The following is a 22222-nucleotide window of genomic DNA, read 5'->3' as shown; positions in this document are numbered from 1 at the left end:
GAAATTCTAAGCGTATATTCAGTGTTAACTCTGAAAGTGCCAAAGTTATTATAATAATTTATCAAAAGTAAAAAGTTTTTGATCATCTAACTTTTGACTCAGCCTCTAAATATGTTCAGAGACATATGCTTCTGTTGACCTATAACGAAGCCAGCCTTGATTATGTTAGCCTATTATTTTCGGTTAACAATCAAAAAATCAGTCAGACATTAGCCAAATTCAAATAAAATTTTGATAAGATTCATATCAAGGCTCATAATGTTTATTATTAAAAATAATAATAATTATGTAATTTAGTAGTATCTGACATTCTATGATATCAGTAAAATAAATATTTTTTTTTACCTGATTATCATTTAAAAAATAAATATTAAATGTTTTAAGAGTTGGAAACTGTTGTTCTACTTAGAAGTCTCAAGTTAAAAAGTCTTATTATTACTTTGCAATCAGACACCTATTGAATATTATATTATAGAATAAATATCATAATCTTGAAAATCAAGAAGATGGTTCACTGACACCATTATTAATTAGTCGGGGGATGATTTACTAATACACCATGGTGAAAATTCCAGGACATGCGTGTCACGCTATGCAGTTGAACATCGCTACTGTCTATATATATAAGATGTGCGGACGTTTTTAGAATCTCGTATAGCCGTTTTACACGTCCAGCTCAAACGACACCAAAAGAATTTATTCAAAAAAATTTCAAGTAACTTTTTTCTCTCATTAGTACTTCTTGTAACAGATTAATTAATTGTTTGTAAAGTAAACAATAATAATTTTTTAATTATAATACAGTGTTAAGTAAAAAATACCAACACATGCGAGTGCGCATTAATAAAATAATTAGCGGTAAGATTACAAACTAATATTATAAAGATTTTCATTTTTATTAATGTATAGTAGGGGGGGGGGTATACATATCTCAATTTATCCAGTAGAATTTGAAAAATGTTTTTTCATACATAACATTATAGAAACGAGATTTTATTTTCCTTACATAAGCGTGTAATAAATTGTATAACATAATTTCATCCAAAAAAAAATTTTAATTCAAGTAAAAATAATAATTGTAAAGTCCAGTGTAGTAATTTCCATTTTTTAAATTGTCTAGGACACATAAATAACTTAATAATTTTAGTTCTAAATTCTGTATATTTACGAAAATCTCTACTTACAAAATTAGTTTTTCTAGTTGACAGATAGGCCCAGTGATCACACAAAATTGTTGACAAAAATATTTTCTATTAGAAAATATATAAAAACTTATTTGAAAGTAAAATGAAATACCGGTTATTGCATTAGACATTTCAATTAAAATATAATAATATTTGATTATTCGATTTATTTTCACCAAATTAATAGTTTAAACAAAATGTGATGCATGAAAATGTTTAATTAATTGATTGCATCACTATCTACGCTTATTACATGTAATATTAGACAAAAATAATTTTACTGTATAAAGTACTTCAGTTTAACATAAATAAGAAAAGCCACTATGCTTATAAGTCACCACTTATAATTTATATTAGAAAGAGCACTATTAAATAAGTGACCCTTCTCAGTTGCATATTTAGAAATTTATTAGAAATGGGTCCGTATAACTTTCTGTACGTAAAGTTCTAATAGTTATATAGAGTTTCACCCATTTATTTTTTCTAACTACTATGATTTTATGTCATTGAAGGGGAGGGATGTCGGATCACTGTTCCTATTTGGTATTACATTAATAATAATGTTTATGAATGTATTAGGAGAGAGAAATAATTATTAGAAGTATCAACCCCTCTAAAAGTTTTGGCTTAAGTCAGCTGCCTTGCCTGCTAATCAAATTATTATTACTCGATGACAATTAACGTCAGCCTAAATAACCTACACAAAATAAATAAATTTAGAAAAGTTTAAATATCTATTAAGTAAGTTTGACACCAGCCTACTTCAATTAATCTTTTATATTTTATTCTAAACATATTAAATAGTCTATATTTCTATGAGAAAAATTATAATCGTTTTCAATCTATAGTTATATAATCAGAAAAAACTATTCTGTATTTATCTGGTTAACCAAATAGTACTAAACATTAAAATCTAGTACTCAAACTCTATTATTTTAATTTCAATTAATAATTTTTCGAGATCATTTATAGTTTTTACTTTTGTTCTACGTAAAAAAAATTAAATAATCAAGAAAATAACACATTTAAAAGACAGTCCCAATAAAATATATTTCTAAAATTAAAAAATTTCAAATTATTTTTTATCCAACCCGGAAATATATTTTTGAAACTACATTATTTCTATTAAAAAAACTTAATTGATTTAGAAGAAGTTATTTTTTACGCGACATATTTAAGAGTTGTCTTTGGTTTATGAAACTATGATTTACTATGGGAAAATATATTTTTTATTTAATAATTATTAAATAAAAAATTATAATTAGTGTATAATTTAATTTATTTGTAAAAAATATACTGAAGAAATTTTGAAGTACGCGTAAGATAGGTCAAAGTATCTATTATACAAACTTATGTGATAATGGCATCGAAACTTCATGACCCTTAAATCTGAGTAGCTATTATAACACCATCTAATCTATAGCATACATTTATGATTTACTGAATTCTAATTTAATTAATTTTTAACCATCTATTTATTCCCAATAAGCATTTGCTTATATTTGAAAATAATGTTAATCCTTTCTTTGTCAAAATGGCTCGTGTGAGCCTCCGGCAATCATAGGCATGATGGACCAGTCAAACGATGTAAACTCGAGTGAAACTGATTCATTTAATATATAAGTTTAATTTGTTACAAGCAATTTATTTAAAACGCATTTATAATTAAAATGTTAAATTGTTTTCGAAAGTTATTTCATAAGACGTTTAATTTTTATTTTTACTCTCTTAAAGTTAAAATTAAATTAAGTTAAAATTATATTTTAACGTGAGAACATTTAACATTTAGTTTAGACATAGGCTAAATTGTATTATTATAATAACTTGGTAGATACCTGAACACTTTTTTATAATAAATTATATTAATAAATAATTTTTTCTTTAATAACTGAACTATGTTAAAATTGATTAATACTAATATGTATTTATGCTTAAAATTAAATAGTTATTAATTAATTTGTTAAATAGTCAAAAATTCTGAACAAAATCCTTACAATAATAAGAATAAAAATATTTGTATTTCAAAAATAGCTGCACAAAAAAAAAATAGTAAACAAAATACAACATTATAATATCAACAGTAAAAAAAATATAACTTGTTTTGTTTTGTTTTATTAACTACTTCGTCACGGGAATTTACAAAAAAAAACTTATTTTTCATATTTTCAATCCATATTAATTTAACTTTTTTATCTAACCCTTACCCTTATAACTTTAATAAAGTCTATAAACAAAGATGTAAATTTATTATAAAAAAATGAAATTGACAAACTTATTTTCCAATCAGATAAAAGTTCTTCTTAAATCTTTTGTAATATAATATAAGTTCCATACAACACGATGTGCTTTGTGAAAAATAATAGTATATAAACGGGTCGTATAGATAAGTTATAAATAATAAAAAAAAAAGTAAGTATGTGTATAATGTCTTAATCCTATTAATTGTGTCCATATACTACTATAATTAGAGGTGTTTATTTAATATCACACATTTTATCTGTAGTAAAGATGAGGTTACCTCAAACCGGAGTATAGTTTAATAACACCCGAATAAGAAACCTTAATAAAATTTCTTGTACTATTTCATAGGATTCCTTATTTTACACAATTAATATTTTTTTAAAACAAAATTTCAAAAGTCTAATAATATACACATAATTTGGTACTATTATTTTTGTTTTAAATTGCTTTTTTAGTTCATTAAGGCATTTAACTTGTAACATACATAATAATTTATATGTATACTGCCCACTCATTTTTTATTTACTTAAAAATGAATTTTTCATAAAAATGCATTGTTTAACATTTAACTAATTTTTATAAACCATTATAAATATCAATTTTGTTAACACAGATAAGAATTCTTTTACGTTGTGTATCCCGCTCGCCTACAACTAAAAATTATAACAACTTAAAAAGGTAATTATATAATTCTAGTCAAATTTTTAATTATTTATTACAATCTATTTAATTGTAAAAAAATATTCCATTTAACTTTCAACATTTACCACTAAAAACTACCTTTAGGAATAATCCTTTCTTTAAATAAACTTAAAATTTACAATGGTTTATAAAAACAAATTAAAAAAAGTATATATTTCTATGAAGAAATCATTATTTAACAAGAACATAACGAGTAGTACTTAAATCACCACACTGTATAAATGGAAATTTGTTTTGTAAAATATGTTTAATATTTATTTCTACTTTAAAAAATAATTATAATAAATTGATATTATCTTTTTAACAATTTAAATGTACATTAGGGTGAAGTTGAATATAAATATTGATGAATTTTGTAATTGTGATTACACAAAGAAACCTTGTGTTAATATTAATCACACATGTGATACTACTACTCATTTATATTTTATTTATTTATTAAATAAAAAAATATATTTAACAGAATGTAATAACAACAGTTGCTATTTGGAATTAGTACTTATATTTAAAATCTTATAATAAGAATTGATCACTAGTGACTAATATTATTTAAAATATTAATTTTAAATAATTGAACTTATAGTTAGAAATAGTTTTGTTATGGGAATATACATAATGATTAGATTACATCATTATGTAATCTTATAATTAAAGTTTTACAAAAAAAAATTCATATTTGTCGAAACATAATTTCAAGTTTTTTATGATGGTCAAGCTAATACTGAATATTAAATTATGAAATTCTGTATAAACAAAAGGTCAAAAACAACACCCAGAGAAAAACCTCGATCTATATAATAAATTCATTGTTCAATTTGATAAATATATCATTACTATTGAATCAATGATATATTTATCAATATGATATTTTTTTTTTCTTGTCTTGAACAATAATTATTTATAAGAATAGTTATTTTGTTCGTATTAATAAAACATTATCATAAACCCTTGATAAAATTTCTCTTTCAATTTTGATTGAGGTTTTTCTTTGGGTAAAGTGTTTTCATAAGAACATGAATATGATTTAAAAATGTATAATAGTTTTTTCTATATTTAAATTTTTAATTCATATAGAACTATACTTTTATTATTTATTTATACGTCACAATTTCTCAATCCATTTAATCATCAGTTTTATAACAACAATATTTTGGTGTTGTGATATCAAAAAATATTAATCTAGTTTTTTTCTAAACAGTTGTTAAATAAAAACAGTGAGTTAAGTAGTCATTCTTTTTTATAAATTAAAATTGATTAGTTTTTCCAATTACATTTCAATTTATCATACTTTTTTCGTGCCGGAAAAGATATATCTTATTATAATGTTGTAGTTATATGATCTATATTTACCATCGAAGCTCATAAAAGCTTATTTATATGATAATGAAATACTTTACAATGGATTTGATTTTGATAAAATAACAATTTTACTTTATTTACCAACATAAAATGTAAAATTCAATCCATCTTAAAATTCCAGGTATTAAAAACGTGCAGTGAATGGTTTATTTAAATATATATTTAAATAAACCATTTTCTTAATTATTAAAAAACAATAAAAAAATGTACAAAAGAAAAAATAGCCCGTTTTTCATCCGTCAAACGCCATTTCAAGGTAAACTAAGCTGTTAGTGTTATTAATATAAAAATTATTATTCAAAACATTACACCGGTCATTATTTAATAGAAGATCATATTTTGAATGCAACAGGTTTAGTTAGCAGAGATCTGCATTTAAACCAACTGTTTATTTCAATGCCGGAAAAAACACGTTCCAATGTCAATTGCAAACTGAAATAATTTATAACCGTCGAATAACATTGCAGATATTACAGTTATTTTAATTGTGATTCATTTTCACTACATACAAGAACATTCTATTCAAAAGTATATAATTTGAATACTATAGAAATTTTATAACAAAAATATCGATAGTAATTTTTATATTTTATCTTCAATGCCAAGTTGAGAAAGCATTAATTTTGCAATTATGTGATTATACGTATTTTATGTGTATCACTCACTAGTCAAACGCTATAATTATATATGGAGGGGGTTTAACTCTTATTTAACATTTCCTATACAAAAAATAAAACAAATTTAAGTGTTAATTATGTAGTTATAAATATATTTGTTCATTGAGAATTTTTGCAACCTTTAATGTAAATCTAGTAACTATATTAAAATAAAGATTACCAAACAAACATATTTTAGCTACTAATGGTTTATGAATGCCAGAAAAATTTAAAGACGGTTATTACTAATATAAAAAAAAATAACCTGTACTATAAAATTAGATAACTTTCTGGGACCTCATTATTATATTAGTTAAATTAATATAAATACACTATTGTCAAAGCTACGCTAACAACAAAGTTACCCTATTTTATTGTAGTAATATTTCCTTTTATAATTCAACATAATCCACAATTAAGATATTTAAGGTGTTAATTATTTCCTTTTAACACTTAATAATGAATAAACAACTTAATAATTTTAGTTTTGTACTTTATTTTAAGTATAAAATTCTCCTTTGGTACTAAATGATTTACAATAAGTAATTAAACAAATCGTAATATTTTGAAAGTTATAACGATGTTAAAATTAAAAATCTCTTTTATAGTTATAATAATAAATTTATATACTGATTTTTATTTTATCAAGTCTTACATTTTAGAAAACCTACAAAATTATTTATGTTTAGTTTATTTAAAAGATAAATATAATATATATTTTGCAAAAAATTCTAAATCATGTTCAGTATATTTTTGTAGTTTAACAAAAAATTAATTTTGTACTTATTTGAAACATGAAAATTACTTAAAAACATATTGCTATTCCACACAACTTTTTATTATAACACTGCAAGTATAATACTAACAACTATGTAATATAGAATCGTTTCATAGTAAAACTAAATATTAACAGCAGATTTATGTAAAACGATAAAAATAAAAAATACGAATGATTTAAAAAGTAAAATAAGCCTCAAAAGTATTTTATCCACACGTTGAAAACTTAATCATATTTTATGACTATTAGAACAATATTGTGTAATAATATAAGTAGCCAATCGTTCATAAAAGACTGAAAAAATAATTTCTAAAATAAACTTTGGGTTCCTGTAACAATAAACTTCAAGCACATAACTTTTATTATAAAAAATTTTACCTCTGCTGTATATAATGTATAAATGGATAAACTATAAATGACCATCAGGTCAATTGATTGATTAAATGATACTTTAATATTTTATCTTTAATAAATTTAATACTTAAGTAAAATTATGCAGTTTGATATATTATCTTTATATTTTACGTATTTATAAAATATTATTTTGCATTTCTTCATTAATATGATAAAATATTTTCAAATGAAATTATGATAAAAAATTATTTGAGCTTTAGAAAACTCTTTTTATAGCAAATTTATCTTACGTCTCTGCACAAGCTATTATACAAATCGTAATAATTTTATTTTTATAAAATCTTTTAAGTAATGTATACTCTAAAAGATTTCTTTGCTATGAAACTTATTTTAGTTTATAAAAATTTTACTTATAGCTTTAAATTGAATCGATTTTTATGAGTACATAAATATTGCTAAATAAATGTTTAAAATTTATAGTCATACAATTTAGAATAATATAAATATAGACCCATATTTAAATTACTATTGAGAAAAACTATCACAAATAAATAATTCAAAAAACAGTTATTTCGCTTTTCCGTTATAGTTGGCTTTAATTAATAACTAAAGTAAGTCTACAATTATTTAATTGTTTGTTAACAAGAAAAAATTACTTAAAAGAAAGTTATAAAATGAAATTTTGGTACAATTTTTGTATATTTCTCATCAAATTATTAAAGCATAATACTTAAAGAAAAAAGACAATCTCGACTTACAATGAAAACCTAAAAAAATCACTTACTATAAAGAGATTTCACTACTCCCGCAAAAGGCGTCATAAGCAACTGCTTAACTAATTTAATTAAAAACGCTGCATAAATGTCACTATGCTAAAAAATTTAATAATATGTCAACAATCATACTAGTATGTCTTATTATATACTAAATCAGATTTATGCAATACTCCATATGTACTTTCATTAGGTATTTTTCCATTTTACTGACATTGTTTTGTACCAACTATGACTCAAAAATCATTACTGAAATGGTGTGATGCCCAAACTCACTAACAATTTTATTTGTTCCATTTTTTTTTTTTTTTGTCTTGTTTTTAGTCTGAATTTTTAATATTCTCATAGTCTTTTACAAAAAAAAAATCGCCGTCTCATAGAAAAAACCTTGAAATTCGATTTTTTTAAATTATTCAGGAGAAATATATTATTTCAAAAACGCTTAAAATATGCATTGATATTATAAATTCTTATATTGACAAGTTACGCGGTTTTGCCATGAAAACGATGATGTACTTGTACATTAAATGGCGGTTAAAACAAACTTAAAAATTAACCATTTGTTAGTTTGCTCACTAACTTGGTAATACAATCTAGTATTACCGACATTAGACCGACATTTCTCCTAAATAACAATTTTGTCAAGAAAATTTTTAGCATTAAATATTTCTTAATTTATCAGTTATTAATTACTTTTTTAATTTATGTCTTAAATTTTATAAAATTATCAATTTTATTTTTATAAATGGCAACACACATATTAAACTAGAATAAAATTATAGAATAAAAAATTATGAAATTATAATTATATATATATATTTTTTTAATTAACTGGTCGATAATATTTTTGGACCAGTATTTAAGAAGTTATTAACATTTTTATGGCTAGGAGAGAGGAGAGTACATTCGAAAAACAGTTTATGATAAATTATGACATACCCCCGCCTCATCTTCATTATATACTTAAAAATAGTAATAACTTCCTCCAAAATAATGTGTCGAAAGTTGTTATCGACCAGTCTTTTTCTTAATTAAACCACTTTTTTATTTTATAAGCTATTTAGATATGTACGTCGACTTGTGATAGTTCACTTCTGGTGTACAAATATGACATAAAAGATTTAATTTGTATACAATTCAGAGTTAAATTTTTGGTGATTTTTTTAGATCGTGACATGCTGCTGTGTTTGTTATCCGTTGCGATATCGGTGACAGCATTAGCTGCGGATGGTGGAGATGCTGATGTGGACAAACGTTTTGTTTTGAGACCGCTTGACCCTTTGACACGACGGAGTGCACTCGACAAGAACTTCATGCGATTTGGTCGCGCACTTGACTGCTGGACAGCTGCTGAGACGCCAGTTAAACGTCAAGAACCGGGTGCCGCCGTAGGTAGAAGACTGGACTCCAACTTTATCAGATTCGGTCGCCGCGATTCAAACTTTATAAGGTTCGGTCGTGGTGAAGTGTACTCGCCAAACGACAACAGAATTCCTCGGCGTCACTATGATGTGGATGTAGACGGCTTGGAAGTCAGGTTTGGACGTTCAGTTCAAAAAAATGACAACATGGCTGCCCGTCCCGTAGCTGCTGCGGTTACTACATTCGATCGTTGACTCAAGAGGCCTTTCATTGTGAATTTTAGTGTTTAATTTGCCCAGTGGTCTAGTTATCTTTTACGTCTTCCATTACTAGCATTTGATCATTACTTTGTCACTAATCAATCCGACCGTTAAATGCAGTTGAAATTGATTATGCTAATGATAAACCGGGTTTTTCTTCGTGTTGGAAATTCCAACCCAAATTATAAAACGGTGTAATTTAATTTGCAACAGTTTAAAAGTCTCGTTTTTTCATAATTATAAATACTATGAAACAAAAATAGCATCATGAAGGTTTTTTTTTTAATGAACGTAAAGCAAACTGGAAAACTGTTTTTTTTTAATAATGTACAGTTTAAATATTTCTTATATACCACCATCTTCTTTTTATATAATTTCAGCTAATGCCATGAAAACATCCAAAATTAATTTATATTTCAAATTTATTTATTTTTCAACAAATTTTAAGTTTTTAAAAACACGTTAAGTTTAATTTAATTATAGGTTAATTTATAAAACTAAATTTAAACAGCTATAACTACTTTAAAAATTGCGTATACGATATTTAACTAATTATTTCAAGAGATTGCTAAAAAAAATTATAATATTTTTGAAAACTAATTAACATATTTGGTGAAAAAAAATTAAATTGTTATACTCTTTACATGAAACCTATTTCAGTTATTATTAAAATAATTAAATTGTAAAATTTATTATTATTTTTTTTTTTATTGAATACATTTATTATATAAGTAATTTAAGGGTTATTCAGAGTTAAACCTAACAGAAATATTAACAGAAATTAAACCTAATTATTTATGTCTAGTGCTGAAAAAAATATAAACACAAACTATAAATTTAAATTATCAATAAATAAGTTTTAACACAAAAAATGAACAGTGTTCTTAGTATATTATTATATATTTTATACTCTAAAATGATCCAAAAATATTTATTCTTTAGTATGATATTTTCAATACATAAGTTAATTTTACACACTGAAAGTGTAATTTTGACATAAAGTATCAAAAATTAATTTACACAAATGACATTTTTATTACTATTTATTAGAATTTTCGTTTACATTGTATGTGATATAAACTTCCAATACATACATGATGTATACGAAAATTCGGATACTTTTTTAAGAGAGTTCATATAAATTATAAAATTTTAAATAAAAAAAATATATAAGGTGTTCGGTTAGTAAGGAGACGATGTTTCTATTGTTATCATTGTTTGTAACAATTGACATGATTCCTCACTTACTGAACACCCTTTATATATTTAAGCTATGAAATTTATTTCCACAAAATTATTAGTACATATTTTTGTTTAACATAAAAAGTTAATACGTTTAAAAGTGGATGCGTCAAGTTGTAAACTGTAAATAACAACTATACTCATAATTATTAGAATTAATTAAATTTAATCAAGGGTAATATATAAAATATTTGGTTTTTCTTTTTATACGCTATGGAATCATAACTTTTTTGTTTTTATTTAAAAAATACAGTGACATATTTGGAGGAATACCTTAAGGTTTTGTAGGTCCTTTCATTGTGTTTCCTGATCTCCAGGTATTAGACTTTATAAACAGACCACTATGATGATGGTTCAACGTCCTCATCGTTATGAAGAAAAGTTATTAGCCATTAATCAGAGGAAAATAACTTGTGAGTAAAAATTTTTAAGACCTTAAAATTGTTTGATAATTTTTAGGTAAGTAGAAAAACAAAATGTATAAGTAATAAAGATAAATATTTCATATACCAGAAAACCTTCAATATTTAATAAAATTATTTCAATTTTGATTTTTTCATTTGTAATATGATAAACAAAAGCAAATTAGATGAGGTGGACTTTTTTCAATTAAGCAACATTTTTATTTAAGAATTTAATATCGGTCATTTTTTATTTACAAAAATATGTAATTCTCAATAATGTCTGAAAAAAATGACGTCACATTTTATTCGTTTTTAATCTATAAAAAAACATAGTAAATTGTTGGGTAGACCTCACCCAAAGGCTTATTAAAAAAAAAAAAATGTAGCCTCCCTATAGGCATACTCACGACTATGCCTACTGTGCTCACATTACATTAAATAATTAATGATAATTTTTTTCTTTTTACAGAACTCTGTACATCTTTTTATTATATAACAAATTTATCTTTCTTTTACAATTTGAAATATTTTATTACCCAAAACGTCCCATAACGTATCTGTTATAATAATATTTGTATTTTGCGTCTTATTAATACTGCAATAATGAATAAAAATTGAGGTTAATAATAATAATTTTTCATGGTAAATTGGTGACAGTGGCGGTGTAATGAACATGGATTATAATCCGAGAAACTAAAAATAGGATACTTAATAATAATTATTATTAAGTATCCTATTGTTAGTTGCTTTTATTGTATCAAAAAATTGTTTTTGTTATTCCCAAATAAAAGTATTAACTAATAAAATTTTGATAAATACATTTCACGGTACTCTTTTTTTAAAAAAGAAAAAAGAAACAATATACGGTTAATTACTATTTATTCGCATTGAGACGTCTTTATTATTATGGTTATTTAAATTATATTAAAAGTTAATATACGAATATATATACGCATTACGCTGGCCTTGTAAGTTTTCAAAATGTCCTTAGGGACATAGTATTTACGATTTTGACACCCTTGGGCACAATAATTATTACTACTTTATTAAAAAAGTTTGAGGGTATCTTATGATTTTATTTTAAAAAATGTTGACATAGGTAAAACATCACTGCGATTTCATTGCACTTATACATTTATGTTTGCATCGATGAGTTTTGTGCGCCGGGACCAGGTGTCACCATCATGTCAGTTGTGTCTGCCGCCATGCACTCTCACAATGATGTAGTCGCGCGTCGTCCCGGCTCTTACGCTGATCCGCCAGCCACGAACGCGCATAAAACACACTTGTGTCTTCCTGTACGTTCTTACGAATGTACAAATGAAAATACAGCCACTAGACACCTCTACAAAACTCCAAGGCGTATGATCGCATACATTGTCCCTATGGATTTCTGGCACTACACTTTAATATTTGTTAAGAAATACGGTCCTCAATATGAATTATGTAAACTCTTTGCGCGATACCTTTTGAACTGTTAATACGAAATCTCAATTAAGTGGCACACGATGGTAATTTATCGAAATACGTGAAAAAGCAGCGCTTTGAATTTGTGACAGTAGTGAACATAATTTACAAATTTTTAATTTCATATAAATTATCAAAGATAAATTATGTAAAGTTCAAAAAGGAAACGGATCAATTGTTACAGACAACGAGAATAATAGAAACTTATATTTACTTTTTGAATACCCTTTATATTTATTTATAAGATAAATAAAATGACACATAAAAAGTACGTTCAATTTTTTGCTGTATCGTTTTTATTTTTATAGATATTATGTCTTCCTGATTAACTTTTGCAATCGGATATTGCGTACTATATTAATGCAACTTAATATTTTTTAATGCATTATAATTAAATAACTGTTGTATGGTCTCCGAAATAAAGCTTTTAATCTATTTATTAAAAATATAAAATTGTTCAATTGGAAATTGATGAAAATCATACAAGTTGACTGGATTCAATCAATATTGACTGTACATACAACGTATACATTAAGTTAGGGGCAATATTTCATTTTTCAATTTTTTTAATACGCATATATATTACAGAGCCCATTTGAGGGTTGTTGAAATGATGTAGGTGGTACTGGGGAGAAATCAACTAAAATAATAATAATAATACAAAGTTTTAAGTACACTAATATATTAACTGTTTGCAAGGTAATTGGCATATGCGATATTTTACCAAAAATATTCAGATTTGGTTGATTTGAATTACACATAACTTACCTTTATGTTTTTAAGAAAATAAATTGTTATTAAAAATGTTGTTTACTCTTATTAGTCTGTAAACAGTCGATATATTCCGATGGCACATAATATGTCGATATTCAAAATGTTAATGAAACATTCTCTGAATTTTTTCTGTACTTAAAAATAGAGATTCTATAAAAAATTAATTGTTAAGCTTTTGATAAAATATAATAAGTAACATATCTAGATTACATTATTTTTACCGTATAATACAGTTATTTACCGTTAATACAGTCAATTACAGGTAATTACCGAAAAAGTACAAATTATAGGTTAATTTCTAATTAATCCAAAATTTGATAAATTACATTTTATATTGATTTCGAGTCTATAATTTATTTATATTTTACGTAATAACATTTTTTTTCAATTATGTTCAAATTTTATACTAATAATACAATTATTATTTTTTACTTTGACTGTAGTTTACACTTATGAGACAAGCCTTAAATACATTTTTCTTGTAAACATAAACTATATTACGAAATCTTCAGTTTAATAGATATTAAGATAATTAAAGTTTTTCGAAGCTATTAATGTATAATATGCTTGCTCAATTAATAAAAATTTTGTAGTTTAAAATGTGTTTTTGGTACAAAAATGAATAATTTTGATTTGTTTCACTCTTCTTGTCAATACATATTATTCAGCTAATATATCCTGGGAAATAGTTAAATATAGTTATTTGTCTTCTATGATATAATTTCAACTTATCATTTAAACCAGTGGTGGCTCGTGGGTGCTGGTGGTGGGGGTGCGACTTTAAATATAATACCGCTAGTTATAGGTATAAAAAATTGTCAAATTAAATATAATAAAATAGAACACAATACACTTATTATTTTGAAGGTCGCAGTAGAAAATAGAAATGGAAATAATAATAATAATAATAGCGATTACACACTATAATAGCAAGCGAATAACGAAGAGCGTACACGTAGTTAATTCTAAAAATAAATTACCCAATGTAGTAACATACTAATATTTTACTGTATGGACGACGCTGCCAGTGGTTCAAAACCCGTACAAAAGATTGCAGCAAAACCGCACACGACTGGACGCCTCGTTTATAATATACTTTACAAAATATTGTTCGGACGACACTGCCGGTCGTCCAAACACTGATCGTGTACATGTGTAACTGTATATACTGAGGGAAACAACTTTAATGTTCACACACGACAAATGTATTATAACTATTTAAAAATTTGCATTTTTAATAAAAATGTAGAATTAAGAATATACAATTAATTTTCTTCTTTCAATTAATTTTAGTAAGGGGTCCCATCGTCCAAGCCACGATCTGCCACTGATTTAAACAATTATTTTTTTAGAGTTTTAATAAACAAAATTAGAAATATTCATGAGATACTAATATTTGAAAAAAATTCTGCTACAAATCTACTTTACGGGACACCCTTTTTTTTAAAAACGTTCGTTTTTTATGCTGATTAAGAATATGTAAAAATTTTTGAGCGGAATCGTGTGGTTCAAAAGTTATAGGGTTTTGAGGTTGCGATTGTAGTTAAATAATATAGGTTATAAAAATCAATAATTTTTCTTTAAAGTTATTTCGTTTTTCTAGTTTTAAATTTTATGCCAACTTGAGAAGCATTTTTACAAACATAATATTAATGAAACATTGATACAGCGATAAAAAGATGGTAAGTTCAAGCAGAAGGTTGTCAACGAGTGGTCGTTTCATAAAACTAGCAAGCGTCGCAATCTGTTATCTTTATAACAATACATAGTGTGTATGTTAAGCCTCGTTATGTACAACTAGTTCAGGGAGTAATAAGGATAATCTGTATTACTGTTGTGCTAAGTCGCGCTCAAACAAAAAATATGCAAATATTTTAAATAGTATTAAGTTGAATACTAAAATTTCAATATCAATTGTCATTAAATATTTTTATTATTTCTAACAAGTGTTATTTAGTATACCTAATATAGAGTAAAAACTTTTCTTTTCGTGTTATTTTATTGAACTAATTGGGTTTCATGTAATTACGTAATCACTAATACCCATTTTTTTGTATTGTATATGAAAATTAAGTAATAGCTCTATGAAAAACCTATATCTTTGTATTGCAAATTTTGGGGAAAAAAAACGAAAAAATTGAAAATTCTAATTTTTTCCAAATTATTTTTGGTTTTTTTGAGAGAGAAAATTACTTAAGAGTTACGTCATTGGAGTTTCACAATATTTCCAGGAAAAAAAAACCCGAAAATTAACAAAAAAACAATTTTGGAGCTATTTTTAGTCTCATGACATATAAACTTTAAAATGTTATAACTTTTGTACAAAAAGTTTCCGTCAATTTTTTCAAACACTTTTGAAAAAATCATAAAAAAACAAACGTTATGAAAAAAAAATTTGAAAAATAGAGTGTCCCGTAAAGTAGATTTGTTCCAAAATTCTAATTAATTACGCTATAGAATTTTTTTTCTTGTTTTGGTAATAAAAAAAATAAAAATTGATCAAAAACTTTTTTTTATGATAGTTAATCATCATATTAATCATTTTTATAGATCAATTTGTTTTTCGGCTATTTTAAATTAGGATAAATTGATCATAACCCATAACTTCGGCAAAATATTTGTAGAACGATAACGACGTATGTTTATCAGTTATTATTCGTTAATACTCTTGTTATGCATAATTTATTATGGTATGGTTTTTTTTAAACGCTATTTTTCCTTACTAATATCTTGTAATTTGTCTATTAAATTGATAATTTAAACAAATAATTTCATCTAATTAATTACTGTTATTTTTAATTATTTATAAAATATTTTTGTGTCTAGAACAAAACGAAATGGTAAATATATTTTTAAAACTATATACTTACAATATAAATTAATACAGTTGATTATAATACAAATCCTAGTACTTATTGTAGTAGTCAAATACAAGTTGTTACATTTTATCTTTACAGTGTTCAGTATTAGTTATTGGAGATATGCATGTTCCATTTCGTAGCAGTGGCTTGCCCACTCAATTTAAAAAGTTGCTTACACCCGGAAAAATACAACATGTTCTATGTACGGGTAATCTGTGTACTAAAGAAATGTATGAATTTTTAAAATCTATAGCCAACGATGTTCATGTTGTGCGTGGTGATTTTGATGAGGTAAATTAACATATTATAATTAACAAATTACAATATTTTAACTATATTATTATATTTACAGAACCTTAATTATCCTGATCAAAAAGTAGTAAATGTTGGGCAATTTAAAGTAGGTCTTTGCCATGGTCACCAAATAATACCATGGGGAGATCCAGAATCACTAGCTTTATTACAAAGGCAACTTGATGTTGACGTTTTAGTATTTGGTCATACACATAAATTTGATGCTTTTGAACTTGGGAATAAATTTTTCTTAAATCCTGGATCTGCTACAGGAGCTTTCAATCCATTAAATCCGTAAGACAATATTAAATAATGAATGATATTATTACAAATATTAGTTTTTTCATAAATACTCATGAATCGTTACTGAAATTCAATTATTAAAAAATTTAAGTTTATCTCTTAATTATATGAATGACAATGTATTGATTCAAAGTCTTAATATCAATATCTTTTCCAATATTGTATTTAACTTAAACAGTAATACTAGTATAAATTATTTAAATTAATACATAATACATTAACTACATATTCATCTTTGAATTGTAGTTTTTGTAGTATCTAAGTTTACTTTTAGATATTCTAAAGATATCTATAATAGTGTGAGTTGCCAATCTCTAAATTATTAAACATTAGTAATATCAATATAAGATGAGTATTTTTTTTTTTTTGTGGGAACAATTTAAATTAAAAAAACCTAGAATTTATTTTTAAATTTTATAAATAATTAATTTTTTACATTTTAAGTGTCTAATTTTTTTTTAAATGTATTATTACAAAAGTTATGGTATATTGTCGCTTAGTATTAAAAATCAATTTGCAAATTACATTCAAATATTAATGTAGTATAAATATGTTATTTAGAGATACTTATTACATTTTTTGTACTTAAGAAGTTTTTTCATTCCAAGTGATAATATATATAGAGTATCTCACATTCTTCTGAACAATCCTGCAACTTTTAATCCAATAAATAATTTTCTTTACTTTTTTTATTTTTATTTGTAGAGCTTAAAAATATAATGACATATTAAAAATTAATTAATAGCAAAATCTCTTCTTAATGTTTAGTGATTAAATTTTAAAATAATTTTGAAATTTGTTAAAATTTGAATGTTTTTATTTATTTTATGGTTTTAAGTATGGGTCTATGTTTATCAGAAAAGAATAGACGTGATACATTCTTTATACACTAAGTGCATAGTTTAGTTGTCAGAAGTTCTAGGTCCAAAAAAAATTTACTATTTTTATAATTTTACTCTTCTAATCTAATTGTATGCTAATTTGTCAAGAGAAAGCATTATTTCAATCCAAACATTTTTTTCATGTTCTTTTGCACACACTTGGTGTGTAAAGAAGTGTTACTTCTATCCTTTTCAGATAAATATTGACCAATATTTAATATTGTAAAATAAATATGAAAAAATTTAAATTACAAATTTCAAAAAAAATCCATAAACTTAATCTCAAAACATTAAAAATTATTTCTTATTAATATTCTATAAAATGGCTCTCTTGAATATTTCTTTGACAACTTTTGAATTTTTAGACTCTGTTAAAAACATTTAATTTATTTCTAATAATAAAAAATTTATTTTATTATTAAAAACATAATGAAACAAATATTGTTTAAAAAAAAGTATAGCAAAATTTAAATTGTATAAAAAGTTATTAGAGTTTTCAGTTAGATTTTTTCCACCATGTATATACATATATATATACATTTTTTTTTAAAGTTAGATTTAAAAGTGTCTTGTTTTAGGGATATCATACCTTCTTTTGTGGTAATGGATATACAAAGCTCTACTGTAGTATCATATGTATATAGATTGGTTGGCGAAGAAGTGAAAATTGAAAAAATTCAGTACACTAAAAAATAATTTTGTAGTGATAAAAAAAATATATGTTTTATTTTTATATGTATAATTAAATTTACTATAAATTTTTATTGAAAAATCATATTGATTTTCTTTCGATATTCCAATTTATTTATTAAAAATATGTATTTTAGCTTAACGTGTATTCTTATATTATTATGCAATTATATAATCTATATAAATATATTATTATTACATTTAACATAAGATGTTTAAATGTTTACCTATATTGTAAGTGTGTAGTAATAATAGTCATCACTGATTGTTATTATTTTAGGAATTATAATATTCCATTTTATAATATATTTAAAAATCACCTAACTACACAAATAAAAATTATATTGAGAAAAAAAAGTAATAATGTACACTGCTTTCCTAAGTCAAAAAATAGTAACAAATATTGATAAATGAATTTCTCTAACAAATCAAATTATTTGCAATTTTTAAACACATTTTTTGTTAAAAATAATACATATGCTCTAGATTTTATAATGAACGTGATTAAAAATAAACTTATTTTTAAATAAATAGAATATATAAAGGTTAGTGTAATATTAATGAGATTTTAACCAGTCATAATCTAATAAAAAAAAATCTGTATTTTAAGTTTAAATTTCATTATACAATATTTTTGGACATTTAATTGTTACTTTATAAATATTTTTGTTTTATTTTAGCTTCGATACGGAGCTAAGAAGGTATTGTTTTTACTATGATGGGTTTTTTTTTTTTGTGTCTGTTACCACTTTTTTTCAGCTCTTACCGAATGGATTTCTTTCAATGATACGTCAAAAGATCACATATCGTATCTAGTCGAAGACATTACCCTCAAAAATTGAAAAAATTTAACTCGTTCCCAGTAAATGGGGGAAACCTCCAAAAAAATTACAAATTTAAAAATCCGTAAATTTTGTCATTTTTTTCACTTTTTTTTCTTAAAACTTCTATAACTTTTTCAAAAATCAACAAATCAATATAATTTTTTTTTTATAGATGCTTGATGTCTTTACCTATCATTTGGTATATTTTTTTTTTATAAATTTAACCCTTTAACTGTCCACGGGGGGGATTGAAAAAACTTTTTCACAAAAAATTAACTTTTCAACTTAATTTTTGAAAGTGTTCTAGATATACTGATACTTTTGTATATATATTAAATTGAAGCTTATGTAATATACTTTATTATGGAAAAAAATATTACGGACTTTATTTTGTCTTCACGGTGAAAATGGTTATCGAATGCTATTTTTGTGTTAAAATTCTCGATTTTATATTTTACATTTTTAACTTTATAATGCTATAACTTATTGAAAAGTGTATGGATCATCACAATTTTTTTATGAGAAATAATATTTTTTAATAATCCCTTTTTCATTCGACATACTTTTTCTTAATCAGGATATTAATAAGGAAATAGCAGATAATGTAGCTTTTGGAATAATCCACCAATTTTTTAAAATTAAACACTATCTAAAGATTTGCATCAAAGCGTTTTTTTTTTTTATAATGATTTTAATTACTGTCAGATATTATTATACTTGATCCAATTATGTACGTCACCACTGTGCCGCGACCCCCCTGTGCTTGGTTTTTTTTTCAAGTAATAGTATTGAGATAATCATTTAGTGTTTTTATTATATTATTAAATAACAAAAAATAACCATATATGTATTAAGTACTAATTGAATTGCTGAATAATGTGACCAGCTATTGCCAAATTACTCATAAAAAACTTGGCAACAGTACCAGTACAAAACTAATCCTGTTATTTTACATAATATATAACAGGATAACTAGTTAATAGTTACTTTAAATAGTAATAATAACTCTTTTAATCTAACCTAAGTTAGCAAACAGAAATTTTAGCTGTCCTTATAAATAAAATAGTTTTTTTTTAAGGAAGAATAAATTTAAATTAGGGAACTGGTCTAGTTACTGAAATCTAAATCTAATAAATAATCACAAACAGTATTACTTAAAATTTTAATTCTATAAAGTGAAGTGATTTAGTAAATTTTTTATGCATAATTTGAAAGGAAAAATTCAAAACACTGTGATGTTATTTTTATATGATATGAAGAATCAAATTCATTTTTTGAACTTAAATTTAATCTAGTAGATCTGATTTTTATTTGATATTTTTATTTTCATTCAATATTCAGATATTAGAAATAAATTCGTCATAGTATATTAGTTATATAACTTAAAAGTTTTTAAATCCTTAATTGAAGGGTCGTCGAGATTAACATAGTATGTAGCAATTCATAACAATTTTATAATTCTATAAAATAAATTAGACTGCTGCTTCATTGTGTGTTATTCCGTAAAAAAATATTTAATCTTTAGTTTAATAAACGCTATACCTATTCTCCCTGTTACATATTCATTCCTTATCCTATCTCCTCTAGTTACTCAACTCATCGAACTAAGCATTCTCATCTCTGTTACATTCATTCTCTACTCTATTATCTTGTCACCGACCAACACTCTAAACTATCATAGCTGGTCTCACTAGAGTCTTATAAAATTTATCTTTCAACCTTATTTGAATTTTCTAATCACATAACACACCAGAATTTTCTCTCCAATTTACAAACCCACAATCGATTCTGTGTCTTACATTCTCGTCAATACCACCTTTCTTTTACATAATTGATCCTAAATACTTAAAACTTTATACCTTTCTTAACACGTCTTCCCTTATTGTCACTGATCTCCTAATTATCACGTATTCTCCTTTGTTAAACTCGTACCCTCTATAATCTGTCGTACTCTTACTTTCCTTTCCTTTAAGAACTGACCTCCACACCTCTTGCCTTTAGTTAACTTCATCCTTTTTTCTCCTATTAACACTATATCGTTAGCAAACAACATGCACCACGATACCTTTACTAGTATTTATTTAGCGATTTCATCAATACTATAATAAATAAATAAGGGTGTAAAATAGAACTTTTTGTGCACTGCTACTCTTACCATAAAATAATATTACTCTCCCACTCTTTTTACCTTGGTATAAGTGCCATTATATATATCCTCTATTAATTAATGTACCTTTTTGAGACTTTTTCCCATTAATACCCACTTTACAACCTCTCTCTGTACTCTATCATACGCTTTCTCTAAATCTATAAATACTATACACAGTTTTTTCTTCTTTTCTCTATACTTCTTTATTAGTTATCTTACACAAAAAACTGACTCCAACGTTGACTATCCAGGCAAAAAACCTAACTGATTATTTGTTTCTGATGTCTCTCCTCTTATTCTTTTGTTTATTTTTTTTTTTTCCCCAAATCTTCATACTATAACTCATAAAATTAATGCCTCTATAATTTTTACACTCCTGTATGTCTCCTTTAAATATAAATATCGGCATCACAATACTATTCCTTCTTTCTTTTGGCATTTTTCCTTCTAATAGGATCTTATTAAAAAAATCCTTCAACCAACTTATGCCAACACTGCCTAATATTTTCCATCCTTCTACTGCCAGTTCATCTGAGTCCTACTGCTTTATTCTTTTGCATTGATGCCACGGCCTCCCATACTTCTTTTTCACTAATTAAATCAACTAGTCTAAAAGATATCCTCAAATGTCTCTCTTGGATACTCCTTATTAAGTATTTTTTCA

At 24.6% G+C, this 22222-nt stretch overlaps 2 protein-coding genes across 4 annotated transcripts; both read left to right on the top strand.

The window, feature by feature from the left end:
- The first annotated feature begins 663 nt into the window (after positions 1-663).
- On the top strand, positions 664-10451 carry LOC126907491 (FMRF-amide neuropeptides-like). 2 transcript variants are annotated; one of them, XM_050688821.1, is made up of 3 exons: positions 665-715; positions 805-858; positions 9215-10451. In XM_050688821.1, coding segments are annotated over exons 1-3 (504 nt in total). In that variant the 5' UTR covers positions 665-714; the 3' UTR covers positions 9664-10451. The 2 variants fall into 2 exon arrangements, 1 of the variants encoding a protein (XP_050544778.1); XR_007704546.1 differs by lacking the exon at positions 9215-10451 and adding an exon at positions 4039-4106 and having other exon boundaries at positions 664-858.
- A 732-nt stretch (positions 10452-11183) lies between these two features.
- Positions 11184-18795, top strand: LOC126907236 (vacuolar protein sorting-associated protein 29). Of its 2 annotated transcripts, XM_050688353.1 has the most exons (5): positions 11184-11324; positions 16383-16396; positions 16514-16708; positions 16770-17005; positions 18474-18795. In XM_050688353.1, the coding sequence occupies exons 2-5, from the start codon at positions 16394-16396 to the stop codon at positions 18589-18591; spliced, it is 552 nt and encodes a 183-aa protein (XP_050544310.1). In that variant the 5' UTR covers positions 11184-11324; positions 16383-16393; the 3' UTR covers positions 18592-18795. The 2 variants fall into 2 exon arrangements, with proteins under 2 accessions (XP_050544310.1, XP_050544309.1); XM_050688352.1 differs by lacking the exon at positions 11184-11324 and having other exon boundaries at positions 16220-16396.
- The last annotated feature ends 3427 nt before the right edge of the window (positions 18796-22222 follow it).

This window comes from Daktulosphaira vitifoliae, unplaced genomic scaffold (genome assembly GCF_025091365.1).
Source record: "Daktulosphaira vitifoliae isolate Bord-2020 unplaced genomic scaffold, ASM2509136v1 Scaffold_5, whole genome shotgun sequence".
In the NCBI taxonomy this organism is placed as follows: Eukaryota; Metazoa; Arthropoda; class Insecta; order Hemiptera; family Phylloxeridae; genus Daktulosphaira; species Daktulosphaira vitifoliae.
The sequence above is the reverse complement of the archived record's forward strand: the minus strand, read 5'-3'. Positions and strand labels throughout refer to the sequence as shown.